We start from the raw sequence: 26,394 nt of genomic DNA, 5'->3' as shown, positions 1-26,394 counted from the left end.
ACTTAGAATAATATTTTTGAGGTTCATTCACACTGTAGCATATATCAGTACTTCATTCTTTTTCATGGCTGAATAATATTCAATTTTATAGATATACCACTTTCGTTTATCCATTTATCCCTTGATGAACATTTGGTTTTTTGTAACTTTTGGCTATTGGAAATAGTGCTGCTATGAATATTCATGTATAAGTTTTTCTTTGAATACCTGTTTTCAATTCTTTTGTGTATATACCTAGGAATGGAATTGCTGAGTCATACATTAACTCTAGGTTTAATTTTGGAGGGACTCCCAAACTTTTTTTCATAGCTGCTGCACCATTTTATATTCCTAACATCAAGGTATGAGGGTTCCAATTTTGCCACATAATAAGTACATGAGAAAGTGTTCAGTATCATTAGTCCTAAGGGAAGTGCAAATTCAAACCACAATGGGATACCATGTCATGCCCCCAAGAATGACTAAAATTAAAATGATAGATGTATTAGTCTGCCCAGGCTGTTACAACAAAATACCACAGATTGATGGCTTAAACAACAGAAATTTATTTTCTCACAGTTCTAGAGGCTAGAAATCTAAGATCAATGTGACACCAGGTCTGATTTCTCCTGAGCCCTTTCTCCTTGCCTTGCAGAAGACCACCTTTTTCATTACATCTTCATAATGCCTTTCTGTGTCTGGTGTCTCTATGTAGGTCTTATTTTTATAAGAACACCAATCATATTTGATTAAGGGTAACCTTAAGGGGCTCATTTTAACTTATTACCTCTTTAAAGGCCTTATATCCAAATACAGTCACACTCTGAGGTACTAGGGTTTACATACTCAACATATAAATTTTAGGGAGACATAATTCATTCCAAAACAATGAACAATACCAAATCTTGTCAAGAATGTGGATCAACCAGCACCCATACGTGTTGCTGCTAAGTGTGTAAAATAGTACAAACACTTTAGAAAAACATCTGGTGGTTTCTTTTAAAACTAAACAAATACTAACCCTGTAATGCAGCAATTCCACTGAAATGAAAGTATAACCCAACATTTCCACTAAAATGTAAGAGAAATGACAGTGTATCTCCCCCAAAACACTTCTTCAAGAATGTTCACAATAACTGTATTCATAATAGTAGAAAACCAGAAACAGACGAGGTTTAAGACAGCTAAACAAACTGTGGTATATTCATGCTATGGAATAGTACTACAAAGCATTAAAAAGAGATAAAAACAATGTAGTGAATCTCAAAATATTATGCTTAGCGAAAAAAGCCTGACACAAAAGAGTACATACCATATGATTTCATTTGTACATTTCACAATTTTATAAATAATGCTTCAATTAAAAAGTCCACCCAGGTGGGCCCAATGTAATCATAATAGTCCCTATAAGAAGGATACAAGAGGAGGCAGAGGCAGAGGAAAAGGCAATGTGAAAATGGAAGTTCAGATTAGAATGATGTGGCTACCAGTCAGGGAATGCCAAGGCAGTCTCTAGAAGCTGGAAAAGGCAAGGAACAGAACCTACCCTGTAGTCTTCAGAGTAAACCAGCCTTGCCAACACCTTGATTTTAGGGTTACAAGACTGATTCTAGACTTCTGAACTCCAGAACTCCAAGAGAATAAATTTGTGTTATTTTAAGCCACTAAATTTGTGGTAATTTGCTACAGCAGCAATAGGAAATTAATATACCTATCACTGGCATCCCAGAAGAAGAAAGTAGGTGGAGCTGAAAAGGTACTAGAAGAGATAATGGTTGAAAACTTCCCAAATTTGCAAAAGACATAAACCTACAGATACAATAAGCTAAGTGAACAAACAACAAACAGGATAAACTCGAAGAAATTGACACCAAGACACATCATAATTAAACTTCGCAAAACTAAAGACAAAGGAAAACTCATGAAAGTATTAACAGAAATGATACCTTATCTATAGAGGAAAAACAATTCAAATGACAGTGGATTCTCATTAGAAACCATGGAGGCCAGAAGGAAGGGGCACAACATTTTTCAAGTGTTGAAAGAAAAAAACTGTTAACCCAGAATAATATATGCAGTGAAAATATCATTCAAAGATGAGGGGAGGGACTTCCCTGGTGGTCCAGTGGTAGAGAATCTGCCTTACAATGCAGAGGATGTGGGTTCGATCCCTGGCCAAGGAACTAAGATCGCACATGCCACGGGGCAACTAAGCCTGTGCACCTCAACTAGAGAGCCCGCGTACCGAAAAATACAGAGCCCACGCACCCCGGAGGCTGCCCGCCACAACTAGAGAGAGAAAATCCGCATACCACAACTAGATAGACGCCCACACACTACAATGAAGAGCCTGCATGCCGCATCCCGCATGCCAGAACGAAGATCCCACGTACCACAACTAAGACCCGATGCAACCAAAAATAAACAAAATAAATTAATAATAATAATAATTTCTTAAAAAAAAAGATGAGGGGAAATAAAAATATTCTCAGACTAATGAAAACTAAGAGCTTCTGTCATCAGCAAACTTATTCTAAAAGAATGGCTAAAGGAAATTCTCTAAAAAGGAAAGAAAAAAGAAGAAATCTTGAAACACAATGAAGAAAGAAAACAATAAGCAAAAATATAGATAAATACAATAAGCATTCCTTCTTCTGAGTTTTCTAAACTAAGAGAAGCAAAAATTTTAATACCGATGCAGTTCTAAATGTATGTAGAGGAAATATTAAGATGATTACAAGTGTGGGACGGTAAAGGGAAATAATGCATGGTAAGCTTTCTACGTTTCACTTAAACAGGTAAAATAACAACACCAATAGATTGTGATAACTTATGTATATAAAAAATGTAACAACTGCTGCAACCACTGAAAAAACTATACAAAGAGATACACTACAGATAAATCAAATGGAATTCTTAAAGAATGTTCAAGTAACTGACAGGAGGGTTAGATTAAAGAAACAGAAATGAAAGACAGAGATAACAAACAGAATGCAAAAATTAAAATGGCATACTCAAGTCCTAACACTTCAATAATTCCATTAAATTTAAATGATCTAAATACACCAATTAAAGACAGAAAGCATACGACAAATTCAAGTTTTGCTTTTTTGGGACTCTCTGGAATTTTTTTTCCAATATTTTCAATCCATGGTTGGTTGAATCTACAGATGCAGAACTCACAGACACAGAGGACTGAGTGTATATAAATTTGACAACTTAGATGAAATACATCAGTTCCTCAAAATATACCATCACAATTCATCCAATACGAAATAGATAATTTGAATAGTCTTATAACTACTGAGCAAGTTAAATTTGTAATTTAAAAACTCCAAAATAGAAGATTCCAGTCCCAGATGGTTTCACTAGGGAATTCTACCAAAGATTTAAGAATTAATACTATTTCTACACAATCTCTTCCAGAAAATAAAAGAGGAAGGAATACTTCTCAATTCATTTCATGAAGCTAGTATTACCCTATTTTAAAAAAAGACAGTACAAAAAAAAATTTACAAATATCTCTCATAAATATGAATGCAAAAATCTTTAAGACTGTGACAAAATTCAACACCCATTCATGATTAAAAAAAAACCTCTCAGTGAAATAGAACTAGATGCACACCTCTTTAATGGATAAAAAACATCTTTTAAAACACCTACAGCTAGCATTATATTTAAAGATGAAAGACTGAGGCCTTTCTCCTAAGACTGGGAATAAGGTTAGGATATCTATTCTCACCATTCTTATTCAACATAATGCTGGAAGTTCTAGCCAGGGCAATAAGGCTAAAAGGAAAAAGCATGCAGGCCATAAAGGAATAGATAAAACTGACCTTATTTGCATATAACATGATTATCTACACAGAAAATTCCAGGGAAGCTAACAGATAAACTCCTAGAACTAATAAGTGAATTCAGCAAGGTTGTAGGATATAAGATAAACATTAAAAAATCAACTATATTTTTAGACACTATCAATGAACACGTGGACACTAATAAAATTACAGTATCATTTATAATCACTCAAAAAATGAAATACTTAATGTATACATCTAACAAAAACACGTATACAGGGCCTTCCCTGGTGGCGCAGAGGTTAAGAATCCACCTGCCAATGCAGGCGACATGGGTTCGAGCCCTGGTCCAGGAAGATCCCACATGCCGCGGAGCAACTAAGCCCGTGAGCCACAACTACTGAGCCTGCGCTCTAGAGCCTGTGAGCCACAACTACTGAGCCACATGCCACAACTACTGAAGCCCGCACACCTAGAGCCCATGCTCCGCAACAAGAGAAGCCACTGCAATGAGAAGCCCACGCACCACAACAAAGAGTAGCCACCGCTCGCCGCAACTAGACAAAGCCTGTGCGCAGCAACAGAGACCCAATGCAGCCAAAAATAAATAAATAAATTTATTTTTTAAAAAAACATGTATACTGTATAAGACTTGTATACTGAAAAGTACAACACACTGAAGAAAAATGTCAAAGATAAACTAAATAGAGAGAAATACCAAATTTCTCTCATAAGTGTAAGAGTCAACAGAGTCAAGATGTCAACTCGCCCCAAATTGCTATATAAATTATTAATATAATTTCTATCAAAATTCCAACAATATTTTTATATATACAGATTATTCTAAATTTTATATAGAATGGCAAAGGAACTAAGATAGCAAAAACATTTTTGAAAAGAAGTTAAAATGGAGAAATCAGTCTACCTGACTTTGAGACTTATTGTACAGCTATAGTAATCAAGACTGTGTGGTACTGCTAGAGAGACAGACATACAGATAAGTGGAATAGGATAGAAAACCCAGAAATAGGTCCAAGCAAATATACTCAACTGATTTTTGCCAAAGGTGCTAAAGTGATTCAATGAAGTGAAAATAAGGGTTAGGCAGGGTTCTTAAACTTGACACCAAAAGCACAATCCATAAAAGGAAAAACTGATACACTGAACTTTATCAAAATTAAGAACTTCTGCTCTGTGAAAAGACCCTGTAAAGAGGATGAAATGACAAGCTACAGACTAAAAGAAAATATTTGCAAATCACTTATCTGACAAAGGCTTATGTAACCTCAATATTTAAAAAAATTCCAATTAGAAAGTGGGCAAAAGATGTGGAGACATTTTGTCTAAGAGGTCATGCAGATAGAAAGTAAGTACAGGAAAAGATGTTCAACAACATGAGCCATTAGCAGAAAGCAAATTAATACCACAATGAGTTATTTTTGAACACTTAGTCCTTTCCCTAGGCTGGAGTGTTCTAGCCCCAGATATCCATGAGGCTTACAATTTACTTCACTGAGGTCTTTGCTTGAAAGACATCTCCTCAGAAAGGCCTTTTCTACCTCCCCCATGCCCCTCCTCACCACCTCCAGTACCCAGTTACTCTTGATTCCCTTGCTTTATTTGCTTCATAGCACTTATCCTCACCTGACATTATATAGTCACTTGTTTACCTATTTGTTGTCTGTCACCCCCATTAGAGTAAGTTCCATGAGGGCAGAGATCTTGTCTTCATCAAGTGTCTGGCACAGAGTGGTCAATTAACAAATATTTTGGACAAATAAACTACAACAGGGACTTCCCTGCTGGTCCAGTGCTTAAGACTTCACCTTCCAATGCAGGGGGTGCTGGCTCGATCCCTGGTTGGGGAGCTAAGATCCCACATGCCTCACAGCTAAAAAAACCAAACATAAAATAGAAGCAATACTGTAACAAAATTCAATAAAGACTTTAAAAAAAATCTCATCTCTCAACTTGCTTTGCAAGAAAACAAATTTTATAAAAAAATAAAAACCAGGGCTTCCCTGGTGGCACAGTGCTTGAGAATCTGCCTGCTAATGCAGGGGACACGGGTTCAAGCCCTGGTCCAGGAAGATCCCACATGGTGCGGAGCAACTAAGCCCATGCACCGCAACTACTGAGCCTGCGCTCTAGAGCCTGTGAGCCACAACTACTGAGCCCACATGCTGCAACTACTGAATGCTGCGCGCCTAGAGCCTGTGCTCCGCAACAAGAGAAGCCGCGACAATGAGAAGCCCACGCACCACAACGAAGAGTAGCCCCCGCTCACAACTAGAGAAAGCCCACGCGCGGCAACAAAGACCCAATGCAGCCAAAAAAAAAAAAAAAAACTACAACATACATTTACATGCTCAGAGGATTTGCTTTCATAGTTCCACCCATGATGTTTTATTCAAATAAACTTCCTGGATTTCAGACCTCATCTGCCTGCAGCCCCCAAAATGCCTTCTTTCAATGCTAAAACCATTGCCTTGTTCTTAGTTCTTACTTTATCCTCCTTCCAGCTTTGTTAGAAGGATGCCTACCCCCACCTTGTTGATCCCAGCCCCCCACCCCTATCACCAGTGTGACACTGTTAATACAACGCAGAGTGAAGAAAGAAAGGAAAAGGGCCCTCGGACAAGAATACCAGCAGGTGTTAGAGGAGAGAAGCTATAGCCAGAGCTATGGGACAATCCTGGCACACCGTTGAATACACCCTGGTCTATACTATAATGTAAGACTTAGAAGCACCCCAATAAAGGCTGTGGTTGGCTAACTCACCAGGAGTCAGATTTTTAAACTTGTGGATTTTTGCTTGGCAGTGAACATCAACCTAATTAAGAACTTGTCATTCAAATGTAATGAGTCTTTCCATTCCTCCTTTTCCATTTTAGCTAACTTCAGAGCGTTCTTGGCCTTATTTAAAGGAGTCATAGTTTCCATTTAGATTATGGATCCCAAAGCCACAGTGACCCAGAGTTCAGTCTTCTCACAACATGAAGACCACAAATCACTTAAAATTTTTCAATATGAACAAGATTCTGGGGATTGCCTGCACATTCCTTAACTAACAAATACCATGTATGTGAGCAATTGTAGAACAAGAATTTCTACCTTCAAACCTTCTTTTCTTAACATGCATTTTTTAAAATTCTGAAAAATGCTATTAAACAATTTTTTATCAAGAAATATAACTTAAATGTCTCTGGCATACTAAATTATTTAACTATTTCTTAGTGGACACTCTTATCCCTTCATTTGCAGAAAAGAACCCTGCTTTATTTCACCCCACCATCCACAAATTACTCATCAATTCTGCTTTCTAAACCTGTAACTGAGACTAGATGATTTTTAGAATTCCTTGAAAAAAGTTAAATATAGCAAGCTGTATGCTGAGAAGAGGTAAGCCTTTCTCCGATTCAATTTGCAATGTTTACTTAAAAAGTAAAAACATAAAATAAAATGTCATTTTTGCAGGGAGGTCCAAGTGGGGAAGAGAAGATGCCCACAGTCTGTACCAACAGTAAGGTCGTTCATAACACTGCTATGTGATGACACACCCTCTTGTGTGCTGGCTTTTCACCTCAAAGTCAACACTGAATATACAGTTACTTAATGTTTCCATCTGAGTTCAGTAATTCTATCTGCAGGTAAATTTAAAATCAAAGTAGTATCTCTGATTCTGCTCTAATAAAAATTACCTTTCTTCCCTCTGAAAAATGTTAGCGTCTTTAACAGTAATATTTAATTGGTATTTGGAAACCACGGAAAGAAGAAAAAAAATTACCACTATTTAGGGGTAATTTAATGATTTTTTAAATAAATTTATTTATTTTTATTTCTTTATTTTTGGCTGCATTGGGTCTTCGTTGCTGCGCGCAGGCTTTCTCTAGTTGCAGCGAACAGGGGTTACTCTTCGTTGCGGTGCGCGGGCTTCTCATTGCGGTGGCTTCTCTTGTTGTGGAGCACAGTCTCCAGTAGTTGTGGCTTGTGGGCTCTAGAGAGCAGGCTCAGTAGTTGTGGCGCATGGGCTCAGTAGTTGTGGCTCACGGGCTCTAGAGCGCAGGCTCAGTAGTTGTGGCGCATGGGCTTAGTTGCTCTGCAGCATGTGGGATCTTCCCGGACCAGGGCTCGAACCCGTGTCGCCTGCATTGGCAGGCAGATTCTTAACCACTGCACCACCAGGGAAGCCCCCGGTAATTTGATGATTTTTGACTTTGAGTTAGTGATTTAATATACACCATTATCAGGTTACTTAACAATGTGAAAGTTAACAAAAAATTGGCTCATCAGTGTTTAGGGTAAAACCACTGCTGCATTTGTCTCTTACTCTAAGATCTACTCTATTCCATTGCTCTATAGTCTAAGAAAAAAACATTCCCACCTCCAACATAAAAGTTAGCAAGAAAACTGGACTTAAAATATTGCTTTTTTAGGGACTTCCCTGAGGCACCAGGGTAAGGGTGCTTCAGGAATTGAAAAAGTAATAGGTTAGGAGACTGAAGCTGGGGCAGAGAATAGAAACCCAGTTCAGCGGAAGGAAAACATAAGAACAGAAAAGATTCTGCCTCCTCTTGGACAAAATATTCCACATAATCCAGGGACCAATGCACAGGAACTGGAAAGCCATGTTATAATGCACTTAAGTTATCAATTTTTCATCTGCATCGGCAGTAACTTTAATTGCTATAATTATAAACAACCTTTTATAAAAATTATTTTAGCAATAAATTTTGATTGTCAAGATTTAAATCCTAGTCAGAGACTTGCTTTCTAAAGATTATTCCATTGAAGACAAGCACCCATCTGTTTTGCATTTTAGTACTAGCTTTTTTAGCCTCACAGTCATTTCACCAAGAACTTTCTGCGGGGTGGTGATAGTAGTGATTATTATTATTTTGACAAAAGAACAGTATACACTAGGACAGCTGTAATTTATTTCAATATCTCTTTGCATAGAAATTAATCAGCACAATTCCCTCAGTCTTCAAAGCAACTGTAAAGAAAGTACCTTTTTTTTTTTCTCCCTACTATTGCTGTATACTTTTATTTGGTTACAGTTTTCTCACTACCTATCTCTTTATCGTCGGCAACCTGACTTCTGGTCTCACTATTTCACCAAACTTGCTCTCCTTAAAGCTTTCTTCAGATCCTTCTAGAACTCATCACTTCCTCTGACATTTATGACCACACTCTCATACTTGAATGGCACCGAAAACTCATATTCCATGGCAACATTCACTCATAGTCTAATGAGAGAAAAAGGCACCCACTAAAAACAAAGACCAGGAGTGGAAAATACATATGAATGAGCTTAGTTTCAAGTGCTCAGAAGCAGAGCTGAGTCACAGCAGGTACTCAGTTGAGAAGAATTTTTATTTTAAACTGAAAAGCCTTAGAAGTCATTTAAGCCAATGCCCTCATCTTATAGCTGAAGTACAGAAAGTATGTCAGTTAGGATGACTTCGGTTGCAAGTAGTAGACAAGAGCAAGTCAATTTGACTTAATAAGGAAACATACTCTCCTACATAATACGAGGTCCAGACACCTCACTGTAACCCACTGCTGCTCTTGCCCGTAGCACCCCTGGCCACACCACCTTCAGTGTGTTACCTTCAACTTCCGGTTGTGAGCAACAAGGTCTGTCGCAGTTTCAGGATATACATCAGAGTTCTGGGAGTTGGGGGAGAAGTGTAAGAGGAAAGAGAAAGTGTGTCTCTTCCTTGAATCTCTTCTCAAAAGCAAAGAAACTTGACCAAGAAACCCTAAGAAGACTTTTCTTTTGCCTCCCCGTTTCTAAAGCAACCACTGGCAAGGAAAATGGGATTCCAGGACTGGTTTGGTTTAAGCCTTGGACTAAGCTTGGGGTAAAAAGAAAGCTGAGGAGTCAAGGTTAAATAAATTGGCCATAATCAAAATATTACTTGTAGGAGTTCCCTGGTGGCGCAGTGGTTAAGAATCCGCCTGCCAATGCAGGGGACACGGGTTTGAGCCCTCGTCTGGGAAGATCCCACATGCCGTGGAGCAACTAAGCCCGTGTGCCACAACTACTGAGCCTGTGCTCTAGAGCCCACACGCTACAACTACTGAGCCCGCGTGCCACAACTACTGAAGCCCGTGCACCTAGAGCCTGTGCTCCGCAACAAGAGAAGCCACCACAAAGAGAAGCCCGTGCACCGCAAGGAAGAGTAGTGCCCGCTCACCACAACTAGAGAAAGCCCACGCGCAGCAACTAAGACCCAACACAGACAAAAATAAAATTAATTAATTAAAAAATACATATATATATATTACTTGTAGATCTAAGAGATGTCTTGATTCTTACATTTGTCCTATTATACTTCTCAGAACTCACTTGCTTTTCCTGCTCATTAAAATGATGGATTCAACTCTTCTCTCTTTTGCCACCTTCTCTGGGGAGCTCACATGTTCCTTCTATAACTATCTTAGGCTTCTGTGGAGGTGGCATAGGGTAACATTAAGCACTGGCTTTAGAGCCAAATTGCCGGGGTTCAAATACAGGCCCCCATCACTTGTGTGTGTCATGTTACTTAACCTCGTTCCTCATCTATAAAAGGGGATGATAGTAGAACTCACCTCACAGAGTTGTTGTGAGCATTAAATAAGTTACTCTACATAAAGTGCTCAGAACCATGCCTGTTACACAGTAAGTCCTCTTTAAGTGTGTGCTGTTATTATTAAGGGGCATCTACTGTTTCTGCCTGCCCCAGTATCCCTTTCCCTTTCTTCTGATAGATGTTCCAGTTTCCCTTTGAAGAACCACCCCTCTGCCATGCCATCCGATCCTGACACAACTCTCAGTCAGTATGAACTGCTCCCGACCCCCACTGGGCAAAGGGTGGCCACAAGGCCCAAGGTAGGCCAATCTTGCCTTTTCCCCTGGAATCTGACTCATAAGCAGAATGACTCCAGACAGAAAGCAGTTAAAGTTCAGTCTCTCTGGTGTCAGTGCCTTGAAGAGCTTTTCCTGAGTTCTTGCCCCCTAGGCCCCTGGAACGGTATAGTCCTTTACAAAATTTGATTAACAGTTCTTCCTTTGATTCTATTAGCTTTCCAATCCCCTTTAATAAATTCCCTTTTTGCTGAAATTAGCCAAAACTGATTTCTGTTGTTTGTGTAACCATTATGTTGAACAAATAGGCCTCCCCAAATTAAATCATGAAGTAACCTTATTTTTCTCTCTCATGTCTCTTTACAGCTATTCATGAGCCTAGCTTCTCTGGCCCCTGCATACACAGCATATAAGTTAAGACAGTGGCTCGGAAATCAAACATTCTGGGCTCAAATTCTAACTCCACGCCCTGCTAGCTATGTTACTTAGTGTCTTTCTGCCTCAGCTTCCTTATCTGTAAAATGGAATAAAGACACCTATCTCATTGGGTTATTTTAAAACTTAAATGACTTCCCAAATGTAAAATGCCTGGAAGTGTGCTTGGCACACAGTAAGTCCTGAAAAATGTTATAGAGCTGATGGCAGTGGTGTCCAGTGAGATGTCCTTCTTCCTCACAACCCATCACATTAGGCCCTGACTATTCTTGTTTCCACACCTATGCTCATGCTAGCCATCTTTCCTTTTCTAAATCCTTCAAGACATAATTGAATCAAGCACCGCCATTTCCACAAAGCCCACACTGATCTACAAAGACCACATTAACCTGTTACTTCACTTACAGGAATTATAATCTGTAGTAGACACATGAGTCTTGATTTCATATCATTCTACTGTTTTTTAATTGTACCTGTGTCTAAATCATGACTAGAATAAGAAAAGTGTTCCTTGAAGGCAAGAATGACATTTTATATTATTCTATGTCCTTCATATTACTTACTCCAGAGTAAGGCTCATAGTAAGTCCTTAATAATTAACTTTTGAATGGCCCTCTGAGCAGCTAAAAATATTTCCAACCATAATTACTTCTGGGTTTGCATAGCTTCAAGCCCTCAGGCCTATGTTTTAGTATACATGTTGCCAAAGTGAACACAGGGCCTCTGCTTTTATTGTGTGCATGAGCATACAAAAAAGACAGGGTACAGAACTTTCTATTTTCTTCCCACACTGGCCCATACACACTGGGCATCCAGTAAATGTCATTAACTAACTACAAAAAAGCTGAAAACTTCAGGAGCTGAAAATTCATTCCAAATATGATAGGAAATTCCAAATGTATCTGTTACTGTTAAGATTGGAAACTATAAGGCTGAAAGGTCCTGTTTTGTTTAAAACTTTAAAACTTGGAGATAAGGGAAACGGATACTCACACATTTTTTCTCTTCTAATATATTTTTTTTTCCTCAAGAACTGTTGATGAAGGACAAAGTAGAAAAGGTAACTATTATCTTTTTATTGTCATGTTTCTGGAGAAATATTCTTCTATTTTTGGAACTCTGCATAACATACAGTACCCCATCTTCTTTCTCTGGTTTCTCTAACCATGTGAAAAAGTATACGTAGAAATAAAAACATTTCCCACTGATGCCCAAGAGTATATCATTTACATATAGAGAGATGGCACTGTTTCAGAGTTATGTGGGCAGTATTTTAGTCATGTGGGAAAGTCAACTGGGAAAGAGATATTGAGTAAGCCTAGCCTCAACTCCATGTGAAGCTGTCTGTGGGTGCATAAATTGACTCACTTAGCTGACCCTGGGAACAAGTTTATATTATATCCAAACGACACCTCTATAAAATTCCATACTTTTTGGCTTATGTTGGCTAATGAATATGGTTATTTCAAAGTTAAGAAAAAATTGTTTTTTCTAAATGCTATCCACTATGAATTTTTCAACCAGACTGATTCTTCATTGTTTCCTTTCTACAGGAACAATCTACAAGAGAAAGAAAAGGGAAGAGAAAGAAAAGGATGAGAGAAAAAACTACACATCTTACTTGGATTGTGCGAGACAGCCGGGTGCAACCATATTCTGATTCTCCTCCTCGGCCTGGAGTGCGGTGAGTTCCACCATGTTAACCATCACATCATTGGTGTGGCCTGGAAGCTGGGGAAGCACTGAAAGGATCTTCTCCACCAAGTTGTCTCCATGATGTCCAACCGCCCCTGTTTAAGCAGACAAGAAAATATGAACTCACAAAATGGGAGGAAAAAGCAGCTAAATTAATGTTCTATAATACCCCTTCTATCAAAAACAGTATCCATTTTTAGCTTCTGTTACACAAATCAATAACATAAACCTACCATTCTGCCCTTAGTAACACTAATCAATCTCACAATTACCTACAAAATGTATGTCTTTTTTTTTTTTTTTTTAAATGAGACCTTTTATTTATTTATTTATTTATTTAATTTATTTTGGCTGTGTTGGGTCTTCATTGCTGTGCATGGGCTTTCTCTAGTTGCGGCGAGCGGGGGCCACTCTTCGTTGCGGTGTGTGGGCCTCTCACTGCGGCGGCCTGTCCCGCCGCGGAGCACGGGCTCTAGGCACGCGGGCTTCAGTAGTTGTGGCTCGCAGGCTCTAGAGTGCAGGCTCAGTAGTTGTGGCGCACGGACCCAGTTGCTCCGCGGCATGTGGGATCCTCCCGGACCAGGGCTCGAACCCGTGTCCCCTGCATTGGCAGGCGGACTCCCAACCACTGCGCCACCAGGGAAGCCCAAAATGTATGTCTTGTGTGTTGGACTTAATGGTCCCTGAGAGCAGGCACTGTGTCTGCTTTGGTTACTGCTGTGATTCCCAGCACCTAGCATAGTGCCTACACATGGTAGGCATCAACAGGTATTTAGTAGATAAATAAATAATAAACATTTGGAAGGTCAGGTAAATGGCGTGATAGGACGACACTATCCTGAAATTTTAGAGCCAAAAGGATTTTCTTTATTTTACTGATAAGACCTTAAGACCCAGAAAGGCTTAGAGACCTGACCAAGAATAGCAGATCTCCCCTTTGCTAGAAGTTTAGCTTCATCATGGCCACCATTTATCTAGTTCACCCTCTACCCACCATGTCTAGCAGGCAACTTGGCAGCTAGTAGGCTCACTAATTATTTGTTAGATGAAGGAAAGAACAAATGAATGAATAGTAACAGTTTGCAGTGATAAAAGCATTTATACAGTGCTTTCTGTGTACCAGGCACTGCTCTAGGTGCTTTACATATATTAATTCTTTTAATAACAAATGAATTAATAAGCTCAAATTAAAATTCAAGACCAATGACACAGTTTAATGCTTTTTCCATGAGACCAGGTTATCTTTCCAAAAGCCATCAATGCTTGGAAGACATGATTCCAACAATGGGTGGGACTGGCCAAATCAACTTGTTTTGATTCCACCCACTTCAAATCAATTAATATTTTACTTCCTCATGTCTATCTCTATTGTTTTTGCCATGTCATATTAATTGCACAGAAGAACTAGGTAGAAAAGACTAAACCAGAAATCCAAGGAATCATTGTCAGCACCATCATCTTCTTCGTCACAATAGCTAATATTTATTGACAGCTTATGACGTACCAGGTATTAACTTCCATACTGTACATTATCCACTTAATTCTTAGAACAACTCTAATAGGTAGGTATTATCATGCTCATTGACAGAGTAGAAGATTCAGTTTAAGTAACTTGCTCACAATTATATATGTTGCAAATTACAGAGCAAGAATTCAAACTCGGGAGGCAGAAATCCAAAAACCACGCCATTTAAAAAAAAAAAAAATCAGGCCCATAAAAATGACTTAAGACAGAACCAGCATGAGTGCTTCTAATGTGGCTTCCGATGTTAAAGAAAAGAGTTCTAATTCTACCAGTAAAATATTCACTTATCAGGCCTGGAAGGAACCATGTCTTATTTATGTTGTCTATAGTTTATGGTTGTCTCCCCAGCACTCACACTACAAGCTACTCGTTAAATACTTGCTGAATGAATGCCTAGTGACTATAAGTGGCCCTGAGATCCACAGGGCAGTCAGAAGTCTCTAAGTGAATAATATCTTTAAGCCTGGAATGAATGGAGATACGACGATTACCCCATAGCATCATTTCTCTCTCCACTAGTAACCTCCTCACTTCCACTCATCACTATAATAACTCTTCTTTGAACCTGGTGCCCAAATTCTGAGCCCTGCCCCCAAGCTATTCTTATTTTTATCTGCCATTCACAGACACATTGTACAAACAAGTAGTCTATATGTTCTGCCTTTCTTTCCTAACTTCTTTAGCCCCTACAATCTAGCTGCTACTCACTCCTCCTCCCTATGCTAAATGCAGGGGTCTTTGGCAAGTCTCAGTTCATTAAACCTTTGGCAAATTAAAACTGTTGACTAATCCAGTCCTCCCGAAACTCTCCAAGTATGAGAAGTCAAGACATGACATACTTATTTTTCCTTAAGGTTTAATAGCTAATAGTTATTTTTACAGAACCAATGTATCATTTACCTCCTTAAAATATTATATACTAACACCCTAAATGTTCAGAAGTAGAGGAGTAGTTTTTTTAAATTATGGCATATTTACTGCAGCAGTTCTCAAATTTTGATTTTTATTTTCTTCTATTTATTTATAGATTCTAAACTTTCTATGGTGAACATATATTCCTGCTGTAATGAAATGAAAAAACATGCTATACACCCATATAAATATCCCAAAATTTTACCAAGGGTTATCTTCGAATGGTAGGACTTTGGTTGATGTAAACTCTACCTAAAGTTAATTTTTTCCCCCGTGCTTTCTGCAAGGAGCACATGAGACTGACCTAAATTAATTAGAAAAATAATTCACACTCTTTCAGAAACTGTTTAAAATATTATATGTGAGAATTAACAAAATGCCAAATTTACATGAGCAGGATTACTCAACTTTTTAGGTTTAGTCAAAAGGAATGTGTATTTAACATGTGTGATAATGAAGGATAAAGCAGGCATAGGCTTTCAACTCATGTCCTGCTCTTCTCTGAATACAGTCTGTTGCATGTCCAGCTTTAGAGGGTTCAATATACATTTTTAAAATTTAATTAGTGCCAGTTACATGACTCAAACGTAGACTAAGCATTTGGGGCCTCTCAATGTCACAGTAACTTCAGATTCTTCCTCTAGGAAATGAATAAAATGCCAAGATTTGTATCACACTTAAATTTTCAGAGAGCTTAATTTTTCCGTTATTATAGAAATTTTAAAATATTATTTAAGACGCTCAAGAGTGGAAGTCAACCTGAACCCAGTTATTTTTCCCTGTCCAACTGCTAATCTAGCCAAGAGCAATGGGGTCTAGTCTGGCCAGAGAATGGTTTATTTCCCAATGCCTTCTTTTCTAAAGAGGGTATAGGAACAAGAAATTGGAGACATGGGCTCTAGTGGTCCCATCCTCCATTAGTTCCTTGCGTGATCTGAGGCAACTTCCAAAAATGTGGTGCTATTTTACCAAGCTAAAAACTCAGAGTTGGTCCAACCAACACCCAAATATCTTTGAAGCTCAGTATTTGAGATCCTAAATTCAGCCAATTGTTTCAAAGGCTAAACTTTTATAGTTAACAGCACCGGAAAACGAGCAGTCCTGTATGACCCTGTGGATCATATGTGAATGTATGTGCCAGTATCATCATTATAAGGCATATAACATCTTCACTTGCCTCTACTTATAAGGAATAAAGTGAGAAGCAAGAATTGAAGCATCTTCACAAGAGCTCAGTCATACTGTAGTAGGGCTTAAAGATAAACACACAGAGCCTTCTCAACATTTCACAAAAAGGATATTTTGGGGTTGTGCACAGTGTCCCTTTGTGTTGAGATAGGGTTACTGGATTCTTGGAATTACTATATTCAAAAACTCACCTCCTGGGACTTCCCTGGTGGCGAAGTGGTTAAGAATCCGCCTGCCAGTGCAGGGGACACAGGTTCGAGCACTGGTCCAGGAAGATACCACATGCCGCGGAGCAACTAAGCCCATGCACCACAACTACTGAGCCTGCGCTCTACAGACTGTGCTCCACAACAAGAGAAGCCACCGCAATGAGAAGCCCGCACACTGCAACAAAGAGTAGCCCCTGCTTGCTACAACTAGAGAAAGCCCACGTGCAGCAACAAAGACCCAACACAGCCAAAAATAAAAATTAATTAATTTTAAAAATACTACACAATACACAAATCTTAATTAAAAAAAAAAACACCTCACCTCCTTTCTGATTCCCCATGACTCCTTCTTAAGAATATTTATGACCATCTTTCATTATTTTGAGATGTTTCAGTATTTGATGACATTTCTGTCTTCTAAGAACAGAATATTTCATTATTGCTCCTGATGTTTCCTTCTGTGTAGAAGGACAACAATTAGCATAACATTTCTGAACTTGCCTCACCTCCTTCAATCACTTTTCCCCTGGGTTGTCAGGTTCTACTCACTCTGCCTAGGATAGTTTCTGCCCTTGGAAAGAGGGAAAAAGACTTGCTCTGGTCCACTCCTGATGCTGAGTGGGTAAACCTTCCAACCCAAGAATTTGGTGTTAGGAATCTCACTTGCCCATAGATGTAAGCCACATTCTTTAATGTTCACTGTATCCACCATAAAACTGGTATTTTTGCCTCTGCCTGCCAACTCTTTATTTCATATTCAATTTAGAATCTGGATGGTTAAAGGAGTGTTAGTTATTAGTTACTATCTAATACTACCATTTCTAACACTACCTATGGTTGGCTCATATCAGTCAAATCTAGTACAAAGGGGATGTATTAAAGTAGATAATACATACTAGTCAAAAGGCTGTTTCAGTTTGCCATATACCAGGTAGGACTTTGGGGGGATGGAGGCAGGAGAATAATAAGGCAGTACTTATACAAGTTTATTCAGTAAGTAGTTTTCACCACACAGTAATTTTAGATAAGAGAGTCACATAGCATTCATTATATTGCCCCTAACAAATCTTCTCCTACACTCCCTCTTTCTGTGAATGGATTCTGAAATTGCCCAGGCTAGAATACTTGGCATGTCTTCAAATTATTCTTGATCTTCTACCATTATATCAGTCACCACTCTATTAATTCTCTCACTTAAATACTCAACTACTCCTTTCTTCGTCCTTCCTATTACTGACTTGGTATAAATTCACATCATTTCTTACCTAGATATTTTAATAGTCTCCTGATCAATAGTCTCCTAGCCTCTAGTATTTCTTGCTTTTATCTCAAGGAGGCCATTGCTCCTAGGCTGGGCTCCTCTATGGATGCATGGAAGGGTTGAATTTTATGAGAAATATTTTAAGTCTATGCTTTTATCTAGATAATCCATAACTTTGACCAGTTGCTCAAAAAAAAAGTTCCTTAATTTCAAAACAGTTAAGAATCACTGAAAAAAAAAAAAAAAAAAGAATCACTGCACACCACACAGTATGAGTTAGTTGAGCCGACAGCTATCAATGTTATTCCTCTCTACACACTTTAAGGATACAGCCCAACTGATGAACAAATTAACAAACTGTGCTACATCGATACACCTGAATATTACTCATTAATAAAAAGGAGTGAACTGCTGATAGAAGCTACAACATGGATGAATCTAAATCCTATTATGCTAAGTGAAAGAGGCCACTCAAAAGGCTGTATACTATATGACTGCACTTATATGACATTCTTGAAAAGATAAAACTCTAGGGACAGGAAATGGTTCCATGGCTGCCAGATATGAGAGTAAGAGGAGAGACTGCCTACAAGGGGCACAAAGGGAATTTTTTGGAGTGATGGCACTCCTCTTATATCTTGATTGTGGTGGGTGGTTACATGACTATATGTCGTTTGACAAAACTACACACTATACAGCATGAATGTTACTATATGTAAATTATACTTTAATAAACTTGACTATAAAAAAAGCAAGCAAAACTACGACAAAAAACCTACCCATCCCCCCTCAGTTCCCACTTTGGAATCAATAAATCCATCCATCACATCATCCACCAGAGAACACATTCAACAGAAAATCTGTACATGCACTTTGCCTGCCTAAAAACTTATTATGGCTCCTCACCAAGCATGAAATTTAAAGCCTTTGGAACATGGCCCCAGTCTCCTTCCTCATCATCTTTATCACCCTTCCCTCCTGATCGCTTACCTCTCCCTCAGTCATTCATCCCAACCTTAAGCCCTACTAAAAAATTACCTAAAAAGAATTCTCAGAACAACCTATTCTCCTTCTTACATGTTTGCACACGTAGGGAGCTTTTAAAAGAATACTGGTTCCAGCCTCTGTCCAGACCACTTTGAAAAATCAGACTTTCTGGGATGGTTCGAATGTGAGAACCACTGGTCTAGAAATGGCCACCCCTTAAGAGAATATTTGTACCTAAACCCTATGAAGGCATGTATCATTCATACGTGAATTTGCTAAGCTTTGTGCTTCCTCATAGACTATGAGTTCCTCGTAGACAAGAGTCTTGACTGTTTGATCTTTATGTCTGCACTTCTCAAACTTTACAGCACATTCAGATCACCTGAGGATCTTGTTAAAATTCTGATGCTTAAGCCTGGGGTGAAGCCTGGGATTCTGCATTGTTAATTCGCTTCCAGTTGGGCTTGAGGCTGCCAGTCTCCAGGACACACTGAATAGGGAGACTTTATGTCACTATCACCTAGCACAGAGCCTGCATATAAAAGTTGCTCAATAAACATTTATGAAATGAATCAAAATCATCCATGTCATTCTTTACACTCCCCTAAGTAACCAAAATTGCAGTGATCTTGCAGGATCATACAGAAAGACTCTTTCACTTACTGCACTTCATTTTTTTTTTTCTCTAGGTATGACAGAATACAGTTCTTGACAAATGGTTAATTCTAACCAACTCTCACTTACTTTAGTGGCAGATAACAGGTCAGGTAGTAAAATTCTTCTGGGTTACATGTATGGCAAATTACTCTTGTACTTATGTTCTTAGTCTTATACTTAGGGGGAAAACATACATTTAAAAGAATAAAACATTAAATCATTTTAAAGGCATATCATTAATTAATAAAAGTATTAATAAACATATTCCCCATTATGTACCAGGCAGTGTTCTAGGAGCTAGACATGTTAACTTATTTTACCCTCTCAGTCTTCTGGTGGGTACTATTATCCTCATTTCACAGATCAGGAAACTGACTTACGACTAGGGAGGGGCAGAGCTAAGGCTACTGTAACTAGCCACTCATGCCTATTACACAACCTAGATAGTGGTAGCAGTTACCATATATTGAGGATCTATCGCAATCCCCTTACTCCTTGCATATGTCATCCTGTATAATGTAAATCTGAGCATGTCACATCACAGCTCAAAACTCTCCAACTTTCCCATCATAATTTGGTTTTTACTCTAAGTCTTTACTTTGCCCTACAATGAATTCCTTCTGCCTATCTCTCCAACATTACCTCCTATCACCGCCCTCCTTGCTTGCAGGGCAAGCCGAAGGAAGCCACACAAGCCTCCTCAAACATGTCAACCATATTCCCACCTCAGGTCCTTTGCACTTGCCATTCCCTGGGTCTTATATGTTCAATACCAAGGCTGTCACATGGCCTGCTTCCTCTCTCTTGTCAATCTCTGCTCAAATGTCACATCCTCAGAGAGGTCTTCCCTAGCTATGCTATCTAAAATGGAAACCCGGGCTTCCCTGGTGGCGCACTGGTTAAGAATCTGCCTGCCAACGCAGGGGACACAGGTTCGAGCCCTGGTCCAGGAAGATCCCACACGCCGTGGAGCAACTAAGCCTGTGCGTCACAACTACTGAGCCTGAGCTCTAGAGCCTGCGAGCCACAACTACTGAGCCCACGAGCCACAACTACTGATGCCTGCATGCCTAGAGCCCGTGCTCTGCAACAAGAGAAGCCACTGCAATGAGAAGCCTGCACACCGCAACGAAGAGTAGCCCCAGCTCGACGCAACTAGAGAAAGCCCACGCACAGCAACGAAGACCCAACACAGCCAAAAATAAATAAAATAAAATAAATTTTTTAAAAGCTTAAAAAATAATTAAATAAAATGGAAACCCTATCGCTTTTTAATCTACTATCTACTGTTTTAGTTATATAATGGATGGATGGATGGATGGATGAATGATTTCATATGTTTCCAACAGCACTTTAAGGTCACTCTTTTCCCCTGTTTACAAATGAGAAAACCCTCAAAAGGCTCAATGAGAATCAAACAGCAAGTAAGTCACTAAGCTAAGACTTGAAGTTATTATACTGGTCTGGATCTAACACCTGCAATCTAGTCAGAGCCTTAAATGGCTTCTCAATTGTTCCTCATACCTATGCTTATTTTAAACAGTATCCTCTGAACCCTAAAATAAAGATATTAGTTGGTTATTTTGCATTTTGTGGAAAATCAGATTGGAGGAGATGGGGGAGGAAAGAATAAGTCACTTTTTTGAATACTAAGGCAGCACCAGCGTCCAACAACTGTGTTTAGTCTCGGAAGCTGCTAGCTTCCAGAGGCCATATCAGCATCATCTCTACTAACCAGGACGATGATAGGCTCACATATGAGAGAGATTATGAGCACAGGCTCTAGAGCAAGCTGCCAAGGTTCAAACCCTGACTCTCATTTACTAGCTGTGTGATCTTGGGTAAGTTAGTTAACTCCTATATGTCTCCGTTTCCTCATCTGTGAAATAGGGATAATTATAAAAGAATTATTATGAAAATTAAAGGAGTTTATATATGTAGAGTGCTGAGAAAAGTAGTATGCTCTCAAATGTTAGCCACTATTAACAGTCTCAAATTTCAAGACTTTAACAAAATAATATACAATCACACCTTAAAGCAAATATAAATGCACAAGTATACCATAATCCCAGGATTAAGAACCACCCATTGGATTGGGAGTTAACCTTTAACTGACTAAATTTAATTTAAAAGTTTACATGAAACTAAAATTCAGAAGAATTGAACCAAGAAAGGAAATTTAATTCCCAGAGTTACCGCCACCTCCTAACTTTTGATCTTGAACTTGTAGACTATCAACAAAGCTCTCTAGTCGATCTCAAGAGCCAGAAAAGAATGGAAAGAAAACCAGACTCGAACTTTTCGAGATTCATAAATCACGTCTACCTTTTTAATTGTCCCTTGAAACAAATTAGAACAGAACAGTCCGTAGAATGCTGTATTTAAATCCCCTATGCAAACATGCCTGAAGCACTCTGCAGAGACACAAGTTTCTGTGTGGTCTAGACATGGTAGAAGTATGCCAAAATCATAGCAACAGACACTGGTGGCCATTTACTTCTCAAACAATTGCAACAAACTTTCTCTATTTTTCAGCCCTGAGAGCTTATCAACTGCTTCAAGGGAGCAAGGAGCTTGTCTGTCTTGTTCACCACTGTTTCCCTAGACCTGGAACAACGCTTGGCACATAGTAGGCACTCAATAAATGTTTACTGAAAAAAAAAACCCAACTATTAGACAAAGTGATATTACTTTCAGCAAAGATGATGACAAAAAGAGAAATTTCTCAGAATTGTAAGCATGATATTAACACTGCCGAATATTTATGAACTATTGGAGGTTATTTTTGGTAGTGTCAGTTTTACATCCAAGAAGAATATATACATAAGCATATAAATCTTCTAATGGTAAGTTATCAAAAATGGCATCTAAAACATTTAACAACAAATAAATTAATATACTAGGTATATAAATTAACATCTAAATAAAAAACTAAAAATGTATTTCCCTTTGGTCGCTATATTTAAACTGCTGTCACATAATTTAAATTGAAATTCAAACCATTCAAGTCATTCCGATAATTTCCAATTACCTTTTGATTTTTAGAAACTGTTGGTGTAATCATCTATATGCTACAGCTATTCCTGGCTAAACAATGCCCCACATTCTGTCTAAACCACAATCTGATGCAAGAAACCACACCGGTATATGTATAGCTGATTCACTTTGCTGTACAGCAGAAACTAGCATAGCATTTTAAATCAACTGTACTCTACTAAAAATTTAAAAAAAAAAAAAAAAAAAAAGAAAAGAAAAGAAACCACGTCAAATTCTTGTAACAACAAGTCATGAGCTCCCCAGCTCCTTATGCTTGTTGCAACCAGGAAAGATCAGTAAAAAAATTGAGCATGGTGATCAGGTATGTTCCTGGACACCAGAGCCTGGATCAAGGTTGGAAAGCACCCGTGCCAAAAATAATGCCACCAACACCACCAACCCTACCACCCCATCCAATTTTGGGCCACTCTGGAGCAGAGGAGAAGTGCTGCATCTCTACAGCCATCACTACCAGCATGAGTTCCCTCTGCTGCCTCACACCCTCAGCACCCCTGGGGGTCAGCTGCATCCACACCAGAATGCTCCTAAGCCCTATCACTCGCCTCCACCAGGCAACAGTAACAGGTAACTCTCAACAAGTAGAGAATTTCCCTTTACTGGCTAGTACAGAAGTACTTTAGCATTTAAAAAACAGGTTTGACAATACAGCTATGTACCAACTGAAAACCAGCCCTGAGGATTACCAATATGGAATAATAACACTATGTTGAAACATTTTTGAAATAAATGAACCATTAAACTGACCATCTGGAAGATAGTTTGGAGGGTTACCCAAAAGGTATCCATTAAAAAAACTTCAATTTATAAGTTATTAGGACATAGTAACAAACTTGTTCCAATTAGTATCTATCCTCCAAAATCTACCCTCCACCAGCCAGATATAATTTTGATCCCTTCTGAAGGAGAGAATGTCATAATTTAAAAATGGGAAATAGACCATGGACCTTTTCTTGGCTACACTATGCCAAAGCTGACTGGTTTCAGAGGGGACCACAAATCAAACTTGTTCCATGCACCAGTAGAGAGGTAAATATGTTGGGCCCCAGGGACACCCCTTTATGCCACCCACTCTGGCTTCCCTTTATCTCCTATCCCACCAGGCCACTGCTGCTGCCACCCACCACCCCGTGCAGGCACCTCTCCCCACTCAGGAGATCTCACCCAACTTGAGCTCCCTCACCCAGGCCTGGTAGTGCTCTCCTCCCTGCATGGACACCTTTCTTGCTTAGCCCCACCTAGATGCTTTTCCACTGAATTATTCAGGAAAGTAGGAAGGAAGCAGAGTCCTTATAATTTTAAATGTACTTGGGAAATACCTCAAGGAACTTCTGGGAGGTTCACTCTCATTGCTTTATCATCAGCTTGCATAGTTCTCTTGGCATTCTATTGAAAACAATACTTTCATGGTTCCTCCTAAGCCCTGGACAAAGTAAATGAATTTTTCCTTCTCTTTACCTGTTGCCTTGAATCTACCCAGAGAAACCTCCCATTTGCTCCCTTTGAACAATGCCCCTTTTAACATTAAATATTCTTTTACATGGTCTCATCTACCTAAAATGTCTTCTCCCACACCAGTTTGCTTAATGAGTACCTTCACCAATTTAAAGCACACCCTGGAAGCCCACCTACTGGCAGAAGGATCCTAAACAAATACAAAGAAAGTGAGCACTTAACTCTGACAATTCAGAAAACAAAAGATCCTGACCTCGGACACTAATAGAAATACTGGAGCAATCCTGTCACATCTGGCCTACGACTTAATGTTTCTGCTTTTCTTTTTTCCAGTAAAGAACAACTTCAGAGCCTCAATTTTTTATTCTTGAAATGATAAATAATACTTAACTCACCTAATTTGTTGAGAAGAACAAATAAGGTAATGTGGAAGTGATTTTAATCCATTAAATAATCACATAAATATGATTAGTTAACATTATTATTTCCTTTCTCAAATACTACTGTGGGCCCAAATTATCAAATTTTAGAATATTCAGAAAATGTGTGCCCAGCTGCATTTGTGAATGACTAGTGATGCAACTTAGGAATCTCAGAAGTATTTTCAATCAGAAAAAGTAAGTATATTAACCTCAGTGAAAGTCTAGTTGGCAGCAACCTTTAATTCACCTGTTCATTCATCCATTCATTCAATAAATATTTACTGAATACCCACTATTTTCAGGGCACTCTTCTGAGTGCTAGTTAATAAACAGTAAACGGGGCTTCCCTGGTGGCGCAGTGGTTGAGAATCTGCCTGCCAATGCAGGGGACACGGGTTCAAGCCCTGGTCTGGGAAGATCCCACATGCCACGGAGCAACTGGGCCCGTGAGCCACAATTACTGAGCCTGCACGTCTGGAGCTTGTGCTCCACAACAAGAAAGTCCGCGATGGTGAGAGGCCCGCGCACCGCGATGAAGAGTGGCCCCCGCCTGCCACAACTAGAGAAAGCCCTCGCACAGAAACGAAGACCCAACACAGCCATAAATAAATAAATAAATAAATAAATAAATAAATAAATAAATAAAAGGCAAGTAACTTTAAAAATAAAAAAATAAAAAAATAAACAGTAAACAAAATAGAGCCCCTCCCTTCAGGAGCTTCCATTCAAATGGGAGGAGACAGGCAACTGACAATCAATTCACATGTTAGGTAGTGGTAAAGACTATAACAAATAAAGTAGGGTAAGGGGTTAGAGAGTGTCTAAAGAAAGTGGTCAGGGAAGGCTTGTCTGAGGAGGAGACATGTGAGTGGAGATTCGAAGGAAGTGAGCGACAAAACCATGTAGACACCTGAAGGAAGAGCATTCCAAGCTGAGCTGCACAAGAACATCAAAGGGCCTGAGGCTGGGACATACTTGGCATGTTGAGAAATGGCAAGGTGACCAGCATGCCAGGAGAGCAGTGTGTGGGGGGAGATCAGTAAGGGATGAGGTGGGATAGGTACACACAGGCAGATGATGTATGGCCTTGCAAACCGTGCTAAGGAACTTAGATTTGATAGTGGGTGTGATGGGAGGGTTGTGAGCAAGCGAATAACATGTCGTCAATTTTATGTTTTGATGGGATTACACAAGAAACTGCATGATCTGTATGTCTTCTGTACTTCTTTAATATTTGTATTTTTTTAAACTATTTGCATCCTCTACTCTGTTATGACAAATGCTGCTTTGAGACTGAGTAAAATGGATTCTGATAATTGAATATTGGATTTGGTGACATGGAGGCCACCAGTGATCTTGACAAAGGAAGTTTCTGAGGAGTACTGAGGGGCAAACAGCCTAATTGAGGTCAAGGGAAAACTGAAGCAGATGATTGTAGAGATAGCAAGTACAGACAAATTTCTAACTTTGCTAAAATGGAGCAAAAATGAAACTTAAGTTGGAGGAGCCTGAGGGGTCAAGAAAGGAGATGTTCCATTCTCTGTGTATATTGATGGGGAAAATCTAGTAGAAAAGACTTTTTAAAAAAATGATGATCTAGGAAAGGGGAGGGTATTTGAAAGAAGTAAACCTATGAGAGAAGTGAAAAAGGAAAAGATCTAGTCTGCAAAGGAGGAAAAGTTGGCACTAGATAGTAGCAGGGACAGTACACCTCCTTTTAATATAAAGGAAGGAAAGAAAAATATGTGGGGTACAGAGGTAAAAAGGTTGGTAGACTTAGTGATAAGAAGATACAGAAGTTTCCTGACAGCTTGTATAAAAGCAAGAAAGCTGAGGGGGTGAACATGGGGAGGGAAATCTGGAGGCTTGAAGAGAGAGAAAGTATAAAATAATTGTGCTGAATGGCAACTTTGTCTTCCTAGTGCCCTTATTTTCTAAATTATTCTTGACTACTTCGTATTGTAA

At 39.0% G+C, this 26,394-nt stretch overlaps 1 protein-coding gene across 10 annotated transcripts in view; it reads right to left on the bottom strand.

The window, feature by feature from the left end:
• The window catches only part of SCFD2 (sec1 family domain containing 2), a 402,102-nt gene that overhangs the window by 368,466 nt on the left and 7,242 nt on the right, over window positions 1-26,394 (bottom strand). For all 10 annotated transcript variants that reach the window (XR_014263821.1, XM_082462256.1, XM_082462260.1 and 7 more), the window contains exon 2: window positions 12,686-12,854. Coding sequence is in view for 9 of the 10 variants with exons in the window: in XM_082462256.1 (XP_082318382.1) it covers window positions 12,686-12,854 (169 nt within the window). In the remaining variant the exon portion in view is untranslated. The remainder of the gene's footprint in view (window positions 1-12,685; window positions 12,855-26,394) is intronic.

Source organism: Balaenoptera physalus, assembly GCF_965194825.1.
Source record: "Balaenoptera physalus genome assembly, chromosome: 5".
In the NCBI taxonomy this organism is placed as follows: domain Eukaryota; kingdom Metazoa; phylum Chordata; class Mammalia; order Artiodactyla; family Balaenopteridae; genus Balaenoptera; species Balaenoptera physalus.
This window is presented reverse-complemented; position numbering and strand designations above follow the sequence as displayed.